Here is a 22,163-nt window from a genome sequence, read left to right on the forward strand (position 1 = left end):
TTTAAAATTATAATTTCTTCTATTGGCCAGGCCCAGTGAGTAAGTATTGAAATAACTTTTTATTTATGATCTTGAGGATTTTTATTGTGTTCATTTAATATTTATTGAGGACCTGCTATATGGCGGACACTGTATTCAACACTAGGGGTTCAATTGAGTTCAGTATTTTTGTGGGGAAGACAGACAGTAAATCACATAATCCTGGCCAAGAAGGACGTGACCATGGTGTGGTCCTAGAGGCAGACCAGGCCGGGGAAGGAGGGCTTTTGAGATAGAGCATGTAGCAGAGGCTTCTCTGAGGATGTGAACTTTAAGCCGAGGTGGAGGACGAGGAGTCCTGAGCCCCAGGCAGAGCGGGTTCCAGAACAGCACACCTGGAGGCCCCAAACGGTAGGATGGACTCTGTGTCCTGACCACAGATCCTTGTGACCTCAGTAAATGGGCTGAAGGAGAGAAGTCGCATGGCTTAGAGAGCGAGGTGGGAACCAGATGTTGAGAGTTTTGTCTGTAGGCTGTGGAGAGGTTTATGTGTTACTTATATGTTATCTGTTGTTGTAAGGGTAATGCATGGCCATTGGAGGAGTTTAAGCAGGTGAGTGATAAAATCTGGTCTATCTTTTAAAGATTGCACAGACTGCGGTGTAGAGAATGTACTCACCCTCTTCAGTACACAGCAATAATAAGGCCAGCGTGATTAAGTGAAACATGTTCAGCTGTTAAATAAGTAATATTATTGGCCATATGAACAAAAATTATAAAATAGGGGATTTTTAGAGGTTTGTAAACATTAGAGCTAAAAGAATGTGTAAAAGCAAATAAAATGACATCCTAGCTTTCATTCAGGAGGCAGGTTTTAAGAGCAGTACGTCTGACCTTTTTCCCACAGTAGATCTTTAGTCATTGTTCTCTGAATGAATCTGGCCTTCCCACTTCCTCACAGCCCTCTCCAGTGTAAGACGCTTTTCCTTCCTTGACGTGGGGTACTGCATGAGAGCTTGCTAGCTATCCGCTGCACTTCCAGCCTTGTTCCACACCCAGCCAGCTGGCGCTCCTCCATCTTTGAAGCCAGTGCTATCCAGTTAAATATTTTTTTCCATCCTTGTTCCTTGTTTGCCTGTTGGCAATACTTTTTTTAAAAAAAAATAATGTGTTTTCAGCCCCTTACTCTCCTTTGCTCCTCTCCGTTCCCGGGCACCGTGTTGACTGTACTAGGATGCGGCCTCACGGTTTCTCTGCCTGCCTGACTCCAGGGCGCTCGGTCAGCCCTCTCAGTCCACACTCCTGGCTTTCTCTACACTCTTGTTCTCTCTCACACTCTCAAAAGTCTGTCTCTTAACTACAGTCCCCATTTCTCTCTCATTCCTCTTTCCAACGAAAGTTGTTCTTTGAATCATCCTGACACCGCGCACACTGTTCCATATGCTCCAAACTTCTTATTTGAAGTCCAGTTTCAGTTGTTTTCTTACTTTTCTTGGACCTTGTCAGCTATTCGAGCAACCTGGGTGCTTCCACTTCAGAATCTCCCTCATCATGGTTTATCTCCACTGTGTATTTCTTCATTTCTCTATTCACATGTCATCATTGCTCCACGTCCCATAGCACAGAAGGGCTCAGGTTATTTCTCTAAGAAATGTCCTCTCTTATACTTACTACTTGAATGTTTTAACCTCATTGTAAGAAGAACCCCAAGTCAGCAGATATATGATTATAATGTTGTCCACAATGAAAGTTAAAAACAACTACTTTGAAGCCTTAGGCACAGCCCATATGCATTCCTGCTCAGCAGAAAATGTCCTCTCCTGTTTGACAGAGACAGTTTCTACTCTCTGATGTGCTTTCACGATTGCCCAGCTACCCTGATTCATGTTCTCTGAACTCCACCTATGCTCCGGATGGGTTCCTCTTCTTTGGCCTCCTGTGGACTTTTTCACCAGCTGCCCCATTTCTCCCACGTCAGCCTGCCTTCTCCGGCTGTCATGTCATCACTTGACTTTCTTACCGACATCTCCGTATAATCTGTTGCTTCAACACCCACAGCTTTGCAAAACTTGCCTCTCCTGTTTTCTGTGATCTCCCATCTTATTTCTCCTACTTCTCTGGGAATCCCCCTCTCTGGTCCCTTCAGAGGCTTCTCTTCCTCTCACAGTTGTGATTTTGGATTGTCTGCTCCTCCTGTGCCCACGTTCTCACTCACTGCTTCCAGCGTTCCTCTGGAGGGTGGCTCCTTAACCTGTAGGACCCTGACTAAGCTTTGCTGAGCTTCAAGCTTCATAAAATCACAACAAAAGATGAATTTCTTGGGATGATTTTTAGAGGCTTTTTAATTTTAAGGAAACCTGTTGAACAGGGCCTACTGATGGACTGGAAGTTAGGTCACCATATACTAGCCTGTTGAGTTAAAAGGCATCCTTTGGAAACAGAGAGTTTTTCAGAGTCAGAGAATGGTTAGTGACACAATCACGTACCTAGTTCCATGCCATCATTTGCCAGGACCTGAACGAATGCACAAGAAGGAAATTGAGGCCTCTCTTTTGAGTTGCAGTTCTGAGACATGCGTTAAGGCTGGAAGGCTGACAGCAGCTGGATTGCCCGCCCGGATGTTAGAGGGAGCAGGTTTCTGAAACCAGTGTGGAACTCTTCTCCGACTCACCTTGCTGAAGTTCCGCCCCGTCCCCGCCCGCCCCACCCTTCAGAGTGCCTGTGTACTTAGACAGGGAAGGGCTGGTGGTCGAGACTATAATTAGTTGGAACTTTTCTTGTTCAGAGATTGTAATTTATATCCAGAGAGGTCACAGCCCTTCTGCTGTGGATTTCTAACCCCCTCACTCATCTTCTGCCCCTTCAAATGAAAGGGAGGCTCTGGAAGGGAAAGTCTCTGCCTGCCAGTCAGCGAGCAGGAGAAGCAGAAATTGCAGGCTGGTAGTAGCAAAAATGTTCCTTGTGGTAGAGTTGGGACTTAAGGGTCCCCTTCACAGACCCCAAAAACAGGTAGGAAAGGGTGTGTCTGCACAGCTGTCAGGCAGTTGGAATAGAGGGATGGAAACATTGTTCTGGAACCGGGGGTTCGAGGGGCGAGAACACTGGGATGAACAGAGGGGTGTTCAGAGGCGAAATCAGAAGGGGAAGGACAGAGGTCTTGTCACATGGAATACAGGACTCAATTTAGGGACAAGCTGTTCAGTGCATTTATTCGGGCTCTATAAAGCTGGGGAGGCCCAGGAGATACTTGGTTAAGATTTCTATTTATGTAAGATATACTTAAAGTGAGATATACCAGGTTTGTCAAACTCTCTTAGTATACATATTTAAATACTTTCTTTGCTACATTTTAAGTGTTTTTTTCTTCTCACAATTTGACATATGCTTTTTCAAGGACATTTCTAAGTTACTTGAAGGCCTCTTTTTCCTCTTGAAAAGATATCTAGTGTTAGCTTTTTCAGTTTCATTTGTCATGAGTGATTTTGGCAAAATTTGAAGAAAACTTTTAAAACGATTCAGAGAATACCAAGAATTTATCAGCCAGTACTTGCCTGAACACTGCTAATAACTTTTCTATTACCAAGTATAAAATAAGTTCAAAAACCCAGAAGTTCTGGTACAGCTGAAAAAGATGTCTTCTGAAAATAAGCTTGTAAATATTTTATGAAAAATATTTTTACAAAATCCAGATTTTTTTCCCCTATGTGTTGCCTTTTCTTGCTCATGAGATCAGACAGCTTTGACACTCTGTCTGGGAATGATTAATCTAAAGATTCAGTTTTTATTTTTGCCCTGACTTGCTGGCTAAAAGAAAAAGAGAGATAACATACTTCTGAATTCCCAATTAAAAATGTATTTGAATTTAGTTTTGCCTTAAATGTGTCAGCAATCCTTCTTTCTGTCAGCGTTTGAGGATTGACTTTATATTATTGGGAATTCAGTTAAAAATAGAAGTCAATTCGTGATTCTAAATTAGCTTAATTATAAATGTTGAATTAAAGAGTCGTGATTTCTGTGTAGCACACGTCTGTCTGGGTAGTTTGTGTCTGGAAAGGTTTCCTAAAGCTCTCTACACTTCTTATTCTCATCTTACTCGCTATCTTTTGGTTTTTAATATTGCTCCCATCGTAGAGGCACTGGTTACTGGGAGATTAGATTTATATGTGCCTTCAAGTTTGTGGTTTTCTTCGTTTTAATCGCTAGTACAAGAATTATCCTTTTTCTGTCTCCTTAAAAAAAAAAGTTTTCAGGAATTCCTTCAAAGGCATTTAAAATTTTGTTCTCCCTCACATTTCTTGGAGTTATATCAAGTCCCCTGTGACTTGTAGTTCCCGCGAGTGACATCAGCATCCATGATTTGGCAAGAATCAGTTATTTCTCTTGCCATTTTGACTTTTCAGTGTAAGCAATCTGTTTGTGTATGTGTATTTCATACCTGTAACTAACATCAGGCTCCGAATTTTCTGTTGACGTTAATATTTATCATCGTTTAACGTGTTATATAGTAACAACATCATTTTTCTGGCATTCTTTGGCATTTTGGGGGATAAGTGACTTTTCTATTTAAGATTGCTAAATGTAAAGCTTACTTCTTTAAGGTAATGAACTTTTGACTTTACTTATTTCTATGAGAAATCTTCTTGAAGTGTCCACACTTTCCTGCCTGCGATCTTCCGTGTTCCAGTCTGCGTTCTGTGTCTGACGGTGTGTATCTTAAGGACTGGAAGCCTGTTTTGTTATTTGCATCTATAATAAAATCTAATAATAGCATAGTTTTGATAGAAACTGTGAATGATGGAAAGCAAGACCGTGAGCAGGTTAACCTTATCTCTGTTACCCGTCTGTGTGTAGAGTGAAGCTAGATGCTCTTAAGAGGATCGTGGTGTGTAAGGTTTTCCTTCAGTGAGTAGGGTCACCCTGCTTGCTTTAATATGGGGAGTTCTTTTTTTTTTTTTATCTCTGCTATTAGTGTCCATTTAAATCTAATATTTTCTCTCATTTTACCAAAGTTTGTTACATACGTGGACTTGATGTTTGCAAAAACATTTCTTCCTAGATATTTTAGTTCAACGTTGTGATAGTGTTTGCCACTCCTTGTCCTTTCCTTTTTTTTTTCTTTTCCTTTCATTCCATTCTGTTCCCTTCTGAAATCATAGTAGTTAATGCAAGTTTGCCGTGGCTAAGATGATTAGGATGACTACTGGTGGAGGAAAAGGACGTTGCTATTTCTAATGCACGTGCTAGCACACACGTTTCCTTCTCTGGTACTTGAATTAAGTCAGGAGAACTTTGATACCATCCGGTTTCTCTCTCTCTTTTTATAAACCATTAACTAGGATAAGATTCTCTATTTTTTCAAATCTTAACAGTATACACTGCTCGGCTGTCTCACATTAAAAACTTGCAAGACATAAACTTATATTTGAAGTTTTCGTTAGAAACAGTAGAACCAAAATAAGTTGAAGACTGTGTAGAAATATGAGAAGTATTTGCCCGTAGTCTTAGGTGAAAAAGCATATAGCATCTTGTGTACCGCAGTTATTTTCACCACCTAAAGGACAGGTGCATCGTACAAGAAATGGAAGGGAGCAAGCAACGTTAGAATTCTTTAAGGCAGTGAGTTTATGGATTTTATTTTTGTTTTAAAATTTTTCATATTGTTTTTTTGATTAAGGAAAAATTAGAACCGTGTGCATATCTGGATATTAAGAATGATATTCAAGCAAAAGTTGCCTCCTATAAGCTGTAATTATACACCCACATTCCATGTAGACTTTTGTGCCTTAGACATCTGTCGTTTCTGGCTGGCAGAATCCTATAATTCCCCCTCACACGCATGAGGATTCCTTCTGTAGGTTTCTGATACTGCACTTTCTACACACGTATTTTTTGTACTTATTAGTTAGTTGTGTATGTGTGTTAGACTCCACAGCAGCCTGGGCCAATGGGGAAAACACAGACGCTGGAGCTGGAACAACCTAGATTCAAATCCTGGCTTTGCCATTTACCAGTTTTACAACCATAAGCGTATTGTTTAACCTTTGTGGGCTTCAGTTCTCGTTTCTAAATTGGAGCCAGTACTGCCTACCTTATGAGAATGTGCTGAAGATTACAGCAGCCTGTGTGAAGAGGCTGTGCCCTCTGTAGGTGTCCAGTGATTCCTGCCCGAGTGACAAGGACGTGGGTCGAGGCGCTACTTTCTGGTTACACACCTCCTTTTCCTGGAACGCATCGGCTCCTCAGTCAGGAAGCCTTGATCAAGTTGAGGACTAGAAATGTCATTAAAGTGGTTTTGTTATGTGACCAGTTTTAATCATCTTGTAGTATTGACTTATTCACATATTTTCTGTACTATTTAGTGTGTTGCTTTTTTACTTACTGTTTGTTTTCCGCAGACTTAGAACATTGAGAGGTTTCTTTGTTTTCAGAGATATACAATTTTGATTATATTATTTATTTTTATGTTTTTCACACTAGACTGATATTTCCTCACCTTTTCTTCATTGTCACCTTCCAGACAGCCTTTTGAGACATTTTTTTCCTAATTACCCTCCTCCCCCCATGAAATTTTAATTCCACTGATGGGAATATATTTGTATGTATATCTGTGCTTCATACTCAAAAAGTGTAGGATTTTGTACCCACCTCTCCAAAGAACCAGTTTTCAGCCTCCTTGGGGTGGTGTCAGCAGGTCAGGAATGCACCTCACATTAGACCTTGAGATGCCATTTGACCATGTAGATTAACGGTTCAGGACTTGGGTTGTAACCGGATAACTGAGAGTGGCTTCTGGCTGCCCCACTAATTAGCTCTGTGAACTTTTATCAGTTTCTTAAGCTTTCTAAACCTACTTTTCTTCATCTATGAAATGGGAATACCAATATTATCGTCCTCATAAGGATTAAATGAGAAGTAAATGACGTAGTTCATGGAATCTATTTAGCACATATTAATCGTTGTTATTGATTATTTTATTAATTATATTAACTGTTATTTCATTATAATAATGTTCATAACTCCCATTCTGTTCCATTTGAACTTAAGCCTTGAAATATCTAGCTGTTCTCTTTTCCTGTTTTTAGTTCTGACTGCCTTTGGAGGAAAAATGTAAGCTCAGGGGTAGCATGAGGTAAAATACCTATAGATCTCCACAGCTCCTAAAAGCTAATTGGAAAGGAAGTTCCTTCGTGTTTGTATAGTTATATGTAAAGTGTTATAATGAATTTATATGGTAGCTTGAACTGTAGATTATTATTTTATTAAATAGCTCTGGTTTCTATTTTTAGATATTTGATTTAATGGATGCCAAAGCACGTGCTGATTGTATCAAAGAAATAGATCTCCTTAAGGTGAGTAACAAACGAACTACTGGCTGTTTTGAACATAACTGAATATGTTGGTAGAAGTGATTTATTAAAATAATCATACTTATAAACAGAAAGGTTTTTAAGACTTATGCCATACTGATTTCAAGTAACATTATACAAGTTTGAATCTCAGTATATTGAAGAATATAGTTACTTACCTTTTGGATTCATTGTAAAATAATTTAATCGGAACATTTGATAGGATTAGTTTTTGGGGTTTTTTTTTTTTTTTCTCATTTCAAACTAGGAACTAGATAAAATGGGCATAAAACATTGAAGAAATTTTTTCTTGACCATCCTAATTAGACGTATTCTGAAGGTTAAGTAATATAAATGCACGTTAGTATTATCTTAAGATGTGATGTATTGAGAATGTGGACCTATCCAAATGGCTCACTTTTTAAAAAATAATAGTTCTGTATTTTTTTCCAGATTTAGAAAGGCTGATGTAGAGTATGTCAGAATCAACTTTTCAGTTTTTCAGCCACTCAAAGAATCTGATGAGATTTCACTCTGCCCGGCTTTTATTCTGGTGAAATTTCTTTTAGGGAATACTGTGGCTTATGTTCTATTTTTCACTTTTCAATAAGATTTGGATGTTTTTTACACCATCCATTGTTGTTCGTGTCTAAAATGAATCAGATTTATCCAAAAAAATGAGAATAAGATCAAAATAAGCTGTGCTTTCCAACTGTTCTGTTAGGTTTAGTTATTTCCTGGGGCATGAAGTAACTGCTTTTAAAATATATGTAAACTTATATTAGAGAAATAATATATCATCATTAGAGAAATGATATATCATCATCATAGGAAATATGGGGGGAAAACCTGTAAGTAGAAAAAAGAGAAGGAAATCATATATATACTGCCTGGGATAATTCTTGAATAATTTTCTTTGAGAAACTGTCTTGTGTTAACTTACTTAAAGATTGAACAAAAAGATGGTACAAAAAGACTATAAATATGTATAGACTGATGCATATATTTCTACAAGGTAAAATTTTTCATAGGATTATTTTGTGAATCAACCCTATAGGTAAATTCAGTATATTTATATTATTTCATGTAAAAGCAATATTTAGATACATATAGTAGATGCCAGTTTTTTTGTTTTTTTTTTTTACCACTGGCTAAGTTATTCTAGGATCAGCCCCAATTTCAAAATAGGAATAAAACAGGATTCTTCTCTTATCTTTGAGTGCCCTTCAATGACAGTTCTCATTTTAAAGGATATAATTTTTAGCAGTTGGTGATTTAATGTGGTCATTCATTTATAGCCATCTGTTTATGTATTTATTGGATATAGCAATACTTTCTAAAATTTTAAGTGCATAATTTATTATTTCTAATAAAGAACATTAAAATAAAATTGATATCTAGTTTTACTTTCAATAATTACAATACTTGTTTCAAAATTCACTAGATTAAAGAAAAATACACTGTCATGGTGAGGTTTCTGTAACTTACAAATGAAACACAGTAGCACTTGAGTGTCTTCTTAAGTCATGAAACTTTAAGTAACTCTTGGGAATTTACAGTAAGAAAACTTTTGATGCTTTTTGTTTTTTTCTCAGCAACTCAACCATCCAAATGTAATTAAATATTATGCATCGTTCATTGAAGATAATGAGCTAAACATAGTTTTGGAATTAGCAGATGCTGGTGATCTGTCCAGAATGATAAAGGTGAGTTTTGTCCTTTTTTTTTTTAAACTAAAAGTTACGCTTTTTCTAACAGAGTTGTCTGTTAAACATATAGGCACATCAGATACTTAAAGACCTCAGAGGGTTGCTTGGCATATGGTAGATCCGTGAGAAGTGGTTGGCAATGGTGGTGATTATGACTATGAAGCTGGTGTACCTGGCGAGGTTCACCCTGGTCAGCATAGATGTGGAAACACTTCAAACCCAACTTGGGGATAGACCGAGAGGGTTGTCTTCTGTGAGCTAAAGCTGAGATTTTGCAGCTTGATTTCTCTGAGCAGACCACCCTGATCCTGTGTCCTTGGCCATCAGGGGAGGAAGGCAGAAAGAGATTCCAGAGCAGCCTGAACTTTTCTGGGAGGGGTTCACCAGATAAGAAAGTGGGCGTTGCATTTGCATTCAGACCCTGCACATCAAACGCTGATTCGACCACTTAAAAGTTACTTAATGTTCTTTTCTAAGGGCATATTAATTGGGTTTAAGTTCAGCTACGAGTTGTAGAAATTTCTAAATAAGAGTAGCCTAAAAACTGCTTGCTTGTCTTCGACTTAACGTCTGTGTGCCACGTTTTCTCAGAAACAAAATACTAATAGGACCTACTTCATAGGGTTGTTTTAAATGATTAGCTGATAGTTATTAAGAGCTAAGAACACTGACACGTGGTAAACCTAGGTAAATGGTACCACCACCATTATTATTATTATTAATATTTCTCTATTACATAAAATTCTGGGGCTAATAAGGTAGCTCTGATCTCTCAAATTCTCAGAGACCAGGCCTGTTTACAGCTGATGAGATCGCCATTCCTAGGCCTGAAGGGGCAGAGGGCGCTTGCTGGCTGTATCTTAAGGTACATCACTGGATGCTGCTGCTGAGCGTCGTCAGTTTTATCCCATTGGCCAGAATTTAGTCTAATGAAAAGATCCAGCTGCAAGGGAGGCTGGAATGTACAGTCTTCATGTGGCCGACCCTGTACCAGGAGAAACTTCTATCACTCTGGAAGACGAGGCGAACAGTCTGGAAATCAGCGCAGACCAACCAAAGGAGAAAAGCTAATAAGGCTGTTTATTCAGAGCTTGCTGTAACAAGGGAGTCCACCGCTGTCGCTAACATCTTGGCAGGGATTCACGTGCAGGCAGGGGAGTAGGAAATCTTTACAGTGGAAAGGAAAGGAAAGGAAGGTGTGCCCTAATTGGACGTGCTGGCCTGGGAAACTGCAGGCGAGCTCACGAGAAGTGGGCATCCTAGGAGATTGGTAAGAATGCATATTTCGCTCTCTCTGATTGGTCCTGAGTTGGAAGCAGGGACGAAAATTAGGGAAACAGTGAGTTATTGATCTAGTCCTGGCCATTTGGGGCTGATTATTACAGAAGCGATTGTTGAGCTTCCTGGATTGTCACGGGAGGCAGCAGGCTGGCTTCCTGCGAGTCTGCCTTAGAGCAGGCTGCCCTCCTGGGTGGTTTGTTACAGATAAAAGGTTGCTTTCCTGGTCAGGTTGCTGCAGGTTGTGGGTCAAAGTTCTGTTTTTGTGTATGGTCTGGCCATTGTCCAGTTGTATCTTCAGTCTCTCAACAGATGCTGAGCACGGCCAGTAACCTGTGCTACATGGGCTTATTGTAAGGGGTTTTTAAAAGCAATGTTGAGTGCTTTATGTGCGTTACCGTATTTACTCTTCGCAAGGATTTGAGAGGTAAATTTGACATTTAAAGAAGATAAGTATTATTGCTAGTAATTGAAACACTGGTATTTGAAATTAGGTTTGTCTGATGCAAAAATCCATGTGCTTTTCTTTAGTGGCCCTTAAAGGTTTTTGTGTCACAGAATTCCTGGGAACCCTTGACCTTCTTCCTGGAAAAATGTTGATGCATATGCAATTTGCTTTCTGTTACACAGCTTTCCGGATTTTCTGATCAAGGCATTCACAGATTCTCTAGCAGTTAGTTAAGAACCCTGCTCTCCAGCTTGAATTCAGTGTGTCAGCCATTTAAACTGTTGTGTGTCTTCTGGATCCCTTCTGTCATCATTCGAATATCCTGAGGTCATTGTTGAATTACCCACGTTCACATGCAAACGCCTGCAGGCACACCTGTCCCTCATTCATTCATTCACGAAACTTACCTCTTGCGGGGAAGACAAAATGATAAGCACATGGAATATACAGTGAGTCAGATGCTGGAGAGCGCAATGGAGAAAAGTCAGGGAGAGAAGGGCAATGAGGAGCGTGGAGGAGAAGGGTTGCTATTTGAAGTAAGGTGATGAGAGAAGACACTACTGATCGAAGTCTCCCCACCCCCTCCGCCTGCGTCCTCCTCCTTCCTGCCCTAGTTCTGTTTTACCTCCACAGTAAGACACTCACTCCTGACCCCACTTCAAACACACTACAAGAAATGGCTCTCAAATGACCTCTGTCGTCAAATCGGTGGACCTCTTCCAGTCCTCGTTCTGCTTGATCTCTCAGCTGCGTTTGGCTCTGCGTTTCATATTCTGCTTCCTAAAATACTCCTCCGCTGGCTTCTTGAGTCCCAAAGTATCTTGATTTTCTCCCTGCCTCTCTGGAGACTGATTCTTCGTAACGGAGTCATTCTCTTCTTGGCTGAGTTTCTCTTCATGGTGGAGTTTTAAAAGTTTCAGTCCTGGCTTTTTTTTTTGCTTTATACTCTTCGTAGTTGATCTCATTCATGCCTGTGGATTCAATTACTCATTCAGTTACTCTCTATACTCTTGTTGACATGCAATTTTTTTATCTTTACTGTGGAGCTCTCTTTTAATTCGGAGCCCGTGTAACTCAGTGTGTTTGCAGAGAGGTTCACAGTCTACCTCCCGGACTACCCTCCTCTCGTTTTCCGGGTTCAGCGCCTATCGGTCTATCCAGCCACGCTCGCTGGAGACCAGGCCTCTCTTCCACGCTTCTCTCCGTTACCTCGAATTTTCAATCTGTCACCAAGTTCTGTTTATTTTTCTTCCAAATGTCTTTCGGATTTCTCCACCCAGCTCCGTTTCCATTTCTCTCCCTGTGGTAGGAAGTACCGTCATTGCGCAGCTAACCTCCCAGCGTTAAGCAGCCATTCCTCAAATCTGTTTCTCCATCAGTCTCTAAGGGAGGTGAGGAGGGAGAGGAAACGAGGAAAACCTCTGCCTTCAAATCCTTCTTGAGCTTCCCATTGAGGGTAAAGATGAAAGTGTTTGACAGGATGCTCTGAACCTTGTGTGATCAGAGCGTAAGCTCTCGGAGGGAGGATTCTCAGTGTGTTTTGTGTACTCAAGGATCCCTGGTCTGAGGCCAGTGCCTGCACAGAGTGGGTGCTTGACAAGTATTTGCTGAGTCTGGCCCTGCTTCCCTCTCGAGGGCTCCCGCACGCTGACCTCTCCATTCCTTGAGGGTACCATGCATTTCCCTCCTCCAGGGCACTCGTGCATGCAGTTCCATCTGCCTGACGTGCTCTTCTCCCCCGTTCTTGGCTGCGTTTATGCCTGTTATCCTTCAGTTCTCCACCCAGACATCACTTTCTCAAGGGTATTTCCTTTCACCCACTGACTGTTCAATGCTATTAATCCTCGCGGAACTCTCCTCCTTCACAGCACTCAGTAATGTAATCACGCCTTTATTTGTGGAATTAATTTGTTGATGTCTCTGTTTCCCATTTGACTGACAGCCCTGTTGAGTACAGGGACTGTGTCTGCTTTGCTCGCCAGGCTACCTGATAAGAGTAACTCAATAAATATGTGGTGAATATATGTACAAAGTTGATTCTTTGGCCTCTGTTACGCTGCTCTGTTCCAGGGGTCAGCGGGTGTGCATGGGTGGTGGTGTGACAGTCACAGACAGTTTCACAGTCTGGTCTTAAGAGCAGTCACTAAGATATTGAGTGTACGCTGCCATGAGAGAAGACAGTGTTCTGATATAGGAAGGGTTTTTGGCCCTAAGAAACTCTAAAATTGTTTTCTAAACATTCTTATTTGTGCTGTAAGCTATTCTTTATAAAAGGGACTACATTAGGAAAAAATCATAGGAACTTCTTTCATGAAGGAACGTGGTAGTGACTTAATGCTTTGTTAAGGACGGAAGTAGATACTGCAATTGTAAGGAACGTGGTTCATCTCTTTATAGTGAGTAATACTGTAAATCATTGTGCATCACAACAATGCATTTCACTGTCTCAGGTCTTCAGCTTAATTGGCATAGAGGAAATGTAGCTCCTGGTCTGTATTCCAGAAATGAACCTCTGGATAGCAAAGCATCAAAGATTTTTAGAAGTAAATAATTAATTGGTTTAGAGCAGGCTGACAAATATAATTAAGCAATTTATAGTTGAAATATTCAGTATTTCTCTAATTAGTGACAAAGGAATACCTGAGGCTGTGGTCAGATGAAATACTTCCCAGATGAGTTTTAGGATAAAAGGAAATCCAGAATTTTTCATCATGTATTTCTTTATCATCAGTAATTAGAATTTTAAAGGAAAATAGACTCTTACAAAACAGATTTCACTTTATCAAGTTGTGATCCATATGCTATACGTTTTCTTTACTGTACCCAAATTTGGCCAATGCATGCTCCATTTTGTAGTATGCCTTGTTAAAACTGTTTATTTCACTCTTCCAGTGTCAAGAAACATACTTGGTGATGGAAACTCAGTGTAGAGGAGTTGCGAGACTAATTTCAGAATTACATAAACAAGAGCTTTGTTTATTTCAGCTTGTCAGTAAAAATATTGCTAAAATATCTGTTAAATTTTCCTAGCCCATTTTGCCAAAGTGTAGTTTATTCATTGAACTATTTATAAGTTCCAATATTTTTAATTATCTATTAGAAAGTCAGTTTGAGACAGAAGAAAATATAAGTGCATATATTTCACGTTATTTTTTTTAAAACCTATATTTTGCTAAAATATCAATAAAACAAAATATAACCCCATGTAATAAATCTCTTGAGCAGAAACTGAGAAGTTTTTTATCTGCCAAAAGGATTTTCATATCACACCTAACTGGCTAAGAAGGAAGTATTTGAATATTATTCTTACAAATATTTTTTAGTGAAATACGCAATACGCGTGATTTCAATGGATATCTATTTTGTGCTAAGAGTTTGGCACAATTCCAAATAATTAGTTAAGGGTAGTTTTCTCTTTTTTTACCCAGTTTTATTGAGATATAATTAACATACATCACTGTATAAGTTTAAGGTGTGCAGCATAATGGTTTGACTTACATTTTGTTTTTACTTAAATTTTTTTCTCTTTTGATGAGAACCCTCTATAAACAACTTTCATATAAATTGTATATCATACAGCAGTGTTAACTGTGTAACCATCGTGCTGTGTGATTGTTTTTTCTTTTAGATTCCACATCTAAGTGCAATCGTACAGGACTTGTCTTTCTCTGACTTATTTCACTTAGCATAATACTCTCAAGGTTTACCCGTGTTGTTGCAAATAGTAGGATTTCCTCATTTTTTATGGCTGAATAATATTCCATGATATATATACACCACAACTTTTTTTAAATGATATTTACTTTTATTCTAAACTCACATCCATTTGTATCAGTGTATAGGCATAGATTTTTTTTATAGTTGTAATCAGTACGTACAGTGTATGGTTCTTGTATTCTTGAATAGCATCAGTATTTTATATTTACTCATTTATACCTCTCTGTTATTTTAAATCACAGTATAGTATTCTGTGCATTAATAACCATAGTTTGTGCAGTCTTTTTTATTGTTTCTTTTTTTCCCCTCCTTTTTATGATTATAAATAGTACTTCTAAGCACCCTTGTTCAGATACTTCTTTTGGATTATTTTCTTAGATTCCAACCCCCAAAAGTGGGTTCAATGAGCCAGGATATCTGTGGTTTCAGTGCCAAACTGCTGTCTGGAAAGCTTGAACTAGCTGACACCACCATTATCAATTTATACGGCCCTGCGTCCTGACACTCCAGCCAGTGCTATTGCAAACAAAGCGTAAAGTTTGATTTTATTAATTTAAAAGAAATGTATTGTATTTTGAATTAGGTTTATTTTAAAGACTTATTGGATTTATGCATTTTATTTTTTTAGCATTAAGTTTTGCTTTGTTTTCTTTTTTGCTGAGAAAGTTTCACCCTGAGCTGACATCTGTTGCCAGTCTTCCTCTTTTTGCTTGAGGAAGTTTCACCCTGAGCTGACATCTGTGCCAGTCTTCCTCTATTTTGTATGTGGGATGCCACCACAGCATGGCTGCTGAGAAGTGGTGTAGCTCTGCACCCAGGATCCAAACCTATGAACCTGGGCTGCCAAAGCAGAGTGTGCCAAACCCAAGCACTGCACCACAGGGCTAGCCCTGTAAAATTTTGTTTGTTTTTTATTTAATTTTTTATTGATGTAACATTGGTTTATAACATTATATAAATTTCAGATGTACATCGTTATATTCCAGCTTCTGTATAGACTACATTGTGTTTACCACCAAAAGTCTAGTTTCCATCTGTCACAGTACACATATTCCCCTGTACACCTTTCGCCCTCTCCCCACCCTCCTTCCTTTCTGGTAACTTCTCTGTTTCTATGTGTTTGTTTGTCATTGTTTTTATCTTCCACATGTGAGTGAAATCATACAGATATCCCAACTTCTTTATCTATTCATCTGTCAATGGACACTTAGGTTGCTTCCATGTCTTGGCTGTTATAAACAATGCTGCTGTGAACATGGGGGTACAGATTTCTTTTTGAGTTAGTTTTCCTTTCCTCTGGATATAATCCCAGAAGTGGAATTGCTGGATCATACGATGGTTCTATTTTTAACTTTTTGAGGATCTTCCATAATGTTTTCCATAGTGGCTGCACCAGTATTCCCACCAGCAGTGCACATGGGTTCCCTTTTCTCCACATCCTCAGCAGTATTTACCTCTTGTCTTTTTGATGGCGTCCCTTCTAACAGTGCTCTCGATTCTGTTCACTGGTTTGTTGTTTTTAATGCCAGTACCATACTGTCTTGATTACTATTGCTTTTTACTACAGCTTGAAATCAGGAAATGTGATGCCTCCCACTTTGGTCTTCTTAGAATTGCTTTGGCTGTGGAGTATTTTATGGTTCCATGTAAATTTTAGAATTATTTTTTCTGCTTCTGTAAAAAATGCCATTGGAATCTTGATAGGGATTACATTGAATTTAAGATGGCTTTTGATAGTATTGGCATTTTAACAGTATTAATCCTTCTAACCTTGAACACAAGATACCTTTCCATTTATTTGTGTCATCTTCCATTTCTTTCATCAGTGTCTTGTAGTATCTGAGTAGAGATCTTTTACCTCCTTGGTTAAGCTTATTCTTAAGTATTTTATTGTTTTTGATGCTAGTGTATATGGGATCATTTTCTTTCTTTCTTTTTCAGATAATCTGTTGTTAGTGTATAGAAACCTTACTGATTTTTGTACATTAGTTTTGTATCCTGCAGCTTTACTGATTTCGTTCATTAGAACTAACAGCTTTTTGGTGGAGTCTTTAAGATTTTCTGTATATAAAATCATGTCATCTGCAAATAGAGACAATTTTTCTTCTTCCTTTCCAATTCTGGTGGCTTCTCTTTCTTGCCTTTCTTGAGTCCTAGTTCTGGCAAGGACTTACAACTTTGTTGAATAGAAGTGATGAGAGTGGGCATCCTTGTCTTGTTCCTGATCTAGGCTATTTCTTCTTATTCCTAATATAATTCGGTATAGGCTGTCTTGGATTGTCAGCTTTGTATGTTCTACATTATTACCACTTGTGTGACATTCTCTTAAATTTGGTAGGACCTTTCAGACTCTTCCTTTATACAGACAAAGTTAATTGTATATATTGATTTTTACTGTGTTTAGAAATACACTTTGTATTAGCTTTTTATTGCTAATTACCACAAATTTAGCAGCTTAAAACAACATAAACTTATTATCTCACAATTTCTGTGGGACCGTGAGTTCACATACTGGTTAGTGGGTTCTCTGCTTAAGGTCTTAGAAGACCGAAATCAAGGTGCCAGCTGGGGCTGTGACCTCATCTGAGGTTTAGGGTTTTCTTCCTTGTTTACCGGTTGTTGGGAGAATTCAGTTCCCCATGTGGGGTCATATGACTAAAGTCCCTGCTGCCTTCCTGATTGTCAACTGGGGGCCATCCTCAGGTCCTAGATGCCACCTGCTATTCCCTGCCACAGGGACCTCTCCGCAGCCTGGCAGTCTGCTCCCTTAGGGCCAGGAGGAGAGTCTCTCTGGCTTTGAATCTCTGTTCTTTGAAGAGCTTGCCGGATTAGGTCAGGCCTGCCTGGGATAATCTCCCTTCTGATTAACTCAAAAGCAGCCAACTTGAAACCTTAAGTACATCTGCACAATCCCTTCTGCCGTGGAAGATATCATGTGATATGGGAATGATGGTCCGTCGTATTCACAACCCAGCTCACACGCAAGGGGAGGGCATTATACACCAGAATTGGGAATTTTGGGGAGTGATGTATGTCTTAAAATTCTGCTTACCACAGACGTTGATAAATTAGCTAAATACCAACAGTGTTTTGGAGATAATTATTGTCTTCAAATATTATAACTTATAAATCTTGTTCACCTTCTTGGTGTGGTTGTTTTTGGATTTGCAGACACCTTTGTATTTGTACTTATCCAAATTGAGAGGGTGTGTTAGAAATAAAATCTCTTTGAAGTGTCTTCTACAGTCTTGCCCTTTGGACTTGTAAGCAGTAAAATCTTCTCAGCAGTACCATCTATCTTTGATAACTTGATTTACAGTTTGCCGAGATACCTACACTTGCCATTTCAGCGTCTGGCATCAAGTGTGTAGCCCAAGCCAGACAACTCTGAGAATTGCCAGTGATTCCTCATGCAGGCTGTTTCCCACTGAGTCTTTTGTATAAGATTGTTATCTATCTTATATTATAGATCACCTGAGAATTGTTCAGAAGTCTGAAGGTTACAAGTTAATGGCACTATCTGGAAAAAACTCTATAGAACTGAATATTATATACATAGGCACATATACATAGGCCCCCACACATAATGCACGTACACCTATGTATCCATATAGATTTATGTCTACTTATGGTATGTACGTATAGGTGTGTTATACAAAATTATTTTTATAGAAGCAGTGTTACTGGGGAAATATCACTTAGGTTTTCTTTGATGCTTAAGGAGTTTGATAGTGAAGTAGTATAGCACTTAGAGATTTTAGTAACTTGCAAGTCATGTCCCATAATGACCATTCTGTAATTCTGTGAGCATAACTAAAAGGTGATGTAGAAGTTTTGATCTGTGTTTACTTGGGGAAAATCAGAAGATAGCTTTTTTGCTCCTTAAGTTTGAAGGTCATATTCGTCAAAAGCTGCCTTTTAAAAACCGTATGATACCACAGGCAGCAGCACTGGTGGCTCTAGACAGTTCAGTAAAGAGAAGAGATACACTCTTGTCCCATTTTTTTTCATTTAGGTTTCTACTGAGGGACTTCTACTGTCTCGTTATTGTCCTGCTGTGTTTTCCTTGTCCATCGAGAATATTGAAATATCTTTTAAGCTATGTTCTGTTGTCCCGTGTAACATAACCCGAAAGAATCCATGAAAGAGGCACCTGTTTCCGTTTATCTTCTGACCTTCTGTGTCTTCCAGAAGACTGACTGCTTCTCTCTCTCTCTCTCTCGCTCTGATGCAGTAGAGAAAGCATCTTAAGTATTTCCAAGTATTTTCTCTCTCCGTTTGGGTAACATGGAAGCTTCTCTTAAGAATTATCCATGTGGCAGTGCAGGGATCGTCCCTTGTAATAATTCTCATGCGTTCGTAGATTTTTTGTGGATATTTTTAATGTCCTGGGTAAGCTTCCTTGAGGTTGATACACCAATGTTCAGAAGACAACTTTTTGGGGGGATGAACATTGTGACTTTATAGGAGCTTGCGTTCTTGTTTGCTAAATCATGTAAGGGTTTTTTCCAAAACTTAATTGCTCAGAAAAAATCATTACCTGTTTCACATTTTCCACCCTAAGGTGAAATATGTTTTCAGTTTATGTTAATACACTATACAGTTTTGACTTGGGGAAATGAAAGAGCTTACATTGATATTCTGTTAAATTATAATCTAGAAACAGCTTAATACCCTTAACAGATTTTCCAGCATTACAGGAAAGGAAAAAGACTGGTTGAGCTTGGATGGGAAATATTTTATCAAAGTAGATAAAATGAGATGCCAGCGATAGGTATTTTCAGTGGTCTCATGGCTGCCAATCCCATTCTACTTCGCACCTTCTAAAGCAACTTAAGATTCTGAATTTTATTCAGGGTGCCAAGAGTGAAAATATTCACATGCTGCAAATTAGTTATTACAAAGCAAAATTCTAACGGAGGCGTAACTCTTTTACGCATTTATATAATTCCCAAAATGTGTATAGCAAATGTTGGTGCAGTTTAGTCTGCTAAGACCTCCTTACACCTTCAGAAGAAAGACGTTTCCATAGAAGGATTAATATCTAATAAAAATCACTTAGAACTGCCAGTTACACTTGCAGAAGCATCCCGTCTGTCCCGTCCTCCAGTCTCTGTGCATTTAATTCTTTGAAATAACCACTGCAAACTGTAGTCTTATGAAAATGCATTATAATTACAGAGATACGCTTGTCTGGGAATGTAACATCCCTTCTGATGGTAAATGTTTGACCTAATTACAAATTTATAACAAAGAACTCTAACTACCTGTCGTCCCACGTGAAGACCATTTATAGTATTAACTGGACCTATGGGGATCTCTGAGGTATTATTATATATTTTTTTGCTTTATTTTTATTAACTGGAGATTTGAAGGATACGACCTACTAGTAAAATTAAGTATGAAAACGTGCCAAGCAGGCATTTATTATTTATGTTTTTTTTGTAACCAAGACTGTAGAACCGTAGGTTGTATTTTAGAGGTGGTGGGGACCGCATAAGCCAGACTCTGTTTAATATAGTGAGGAAACTGAGGCCCAGCAAGATTAAGTGGCTTGTTCAAGGTCACACAACCAGCTACCATCAAGCCTCATCATCGAGTCTCTTATTAAAAGGTGAATATGGATTATGTTAGTGGCACATAAAACACTTGATGACACTCCCAGGCCGCAAATACTTCCTTAGATTTAACATAAATTACTTGCTTCCTCTTGTTAGGTACTTGGAAGAGATGGGGAACAGCCGGTGCCTGTAATTCTGGTTCTCTTATCACTTCATTATTTCTCATTATTTCATTATCGTTTTTCCTAATCTTTCAAGAATGCCTCGCATAGCAGAACCCCATTTGTTGCTCTTTGTTTTTAACTATGGCTGTACATTTCTAAAGATGCTTGGTATATGGTTCCAGAACCAGCTACATAATTGTGGGTTCCCCAGTTAAAAAAGTCTTAAGAATTTCAAGATGGCAACAGCAGAGCATTAAACTAGTGCCGAGCCCTGCTGGCTGCTCAGGTTGCATGCCCACGAAGCTGGCCCTGGCAGTTCCACGTGTTTTGTCTGAAAACTTTCTTCTTTAAAGATTAGCATACCAAACTGTGAACTTAAATATTTTGATATACCATGGAGGTTAATTTTATATATATGTATAAAACAAGAATATAATTTTTGTTCTTCCTCTGTGGATGAGTTTATACTGGGTAACATCATTGAAGCTTTTCCCAAGATTTCTGGAGGAGGAATGCTAGGACTGCAAAACTTAGAAGTAATAAGTAATGTATGTTCCTCGTGGAGTTGTAGCGGCTAGAATGCAGGAACCAAGAGATCCAGTTGAGTCCAGACAACGGCACTTTGATATTCAGTGTTCACTGTATAATTGCATTTGGTCTTGGGCATTTAATTTGTAGGAAGATGTTTGATGATTTAAAAAAAAGCTGTGACTGTTTTCCCAAAGTCTTTGACTGGAAGCAGCTTACACCAACTAGCCTCCTTTGTATTAATAGACATCACTTAAGTGGCAATGCAAATGTGTTTTACTAGGTATGCTGAATTTCACCTAAGAGAAATGCTGGTAATCTTTTTACACATAAGTGAGAATACAGTACAATGTGATATTTTATATGTGTTTTATATGCACACTGACTAGCTTTTTGTTACATCTGTTTTTATAATTTGAATATTGTTCAGTGTCTGTTTGAATAACGTTGATAGAGATAGAAAATATGCTTTTAAAACAATTAGTATTTGGAGCTTTGCATAGAGAAAAGACTAGCCGACTTACAAAGACTAAATAAAAATTATGTCCAAGTGATCAGGTATACCAAGGGCTAATTTCTGCCTCTTCTATTTTCAGGTATAAAAGAGTTACAATTCTATTTCATAGGACAAATATAGTAAAAGTGCTATATCACATAATCATCTTTTTCACATAAATCTTTATTGATACTAACCTTTAAAAAATTTGGTTGCATTATTTACTGCTTTATTAAAAGCCTACCACATGACATATGTACAAAATATTTTATTTCTGTAAATTTTGCATTAGATTTTTTTTTCCTAATCTAGAGCTAAATATTTAGATAGGGCTGTCTTTTTGTCTTTTTTCAGAAAAAAGTAGGATTTTTGAACAGTAATGCTATTTTGACTAGAGAATTAACTTTTAAAAGATACGTATATTTTAGAATAAGTTTCAAGAAAAGATTCTTCTTTTTTTTTTAATACTTTGGTATTATGGAAGTTCCTGCTTTATAGTGCTAATATAAATTTTACCAATAGTAAAAACAATTCAGATTTTCATTGCCTTTTTTCTGTTCATCCTCTTCTTAAGAGATAGCCAACAGTGCCACCATCAGAACAGACAGGCTTTTCTCATCATAAGTATTTGCTTTCTAAAAAAAAAAAAAATCCCTGTTCTTCAGGAATGGTTGAAAAACTACATGTTTAAACAGACATAAAAAATAATATTGGAAGATACCAATGACATAATAAAACTGCCTTGGATTTCTTTTATAATCAGATCAACTCCATAACATTATTCTTCAAAAACCTGTTATTAATGTGGATACTTACCTTTTGCCAGGTCGTTCTGTCTAGTGGCACTATGTTGATGTCACTCTATTGTCTTCATTTCTAATTTGTTGTTCAAAGAGACAGTCCCAAAGAAGAATATAAAAACCTGAAAATGATCGCA

The 22,163-nt window shown here is 38.4% G+C and overlaps 1 protein-coding gene across 8 annotated transcripts in view; it reads left to right on the top strand.

Moving 5' to 3' along the window:
• NEK7 (NIMA related kinase 7) overlaps positions 1 to 22,163 on the top strand; it is a 160,728-nt gene that overhangs the window by 97,260 nt on the left and 41,305 nt on the right. For all 8 annotated transcript variants that reach the window (XM_070602455.1, XM_070602451.1, XM_070602456.1 and 5 more), the window contains 2 exons: positions 7,266 to 7,328; positions 8,921 to 9,031. In XM_070602455.1, coding sequence (XP_070458556.1) covers positions 7,266 to 7,328; positions 8,921 to 9,031 — 174 coding nt within the window. The remainder of the gene's footprint in view (positions 1 to 7,265; positions 7,329 to 8,920; positions 9,032 to 22,163) is intronic.

This window comes from Equus przewalskii, chromosome 31, assembly GCF_037783145.1.
Source record: "Equus przewalskii isolate Varuska chromosome 31, EquPr2, whole genome shotgun sequence".
In the NCBI taxonomy this organism is placed as follows: Eukaryota; Metazoa; Chordata; class Mammalia; order Perissodactyla; family Equidae; genus Equus; species Equus przewalskii.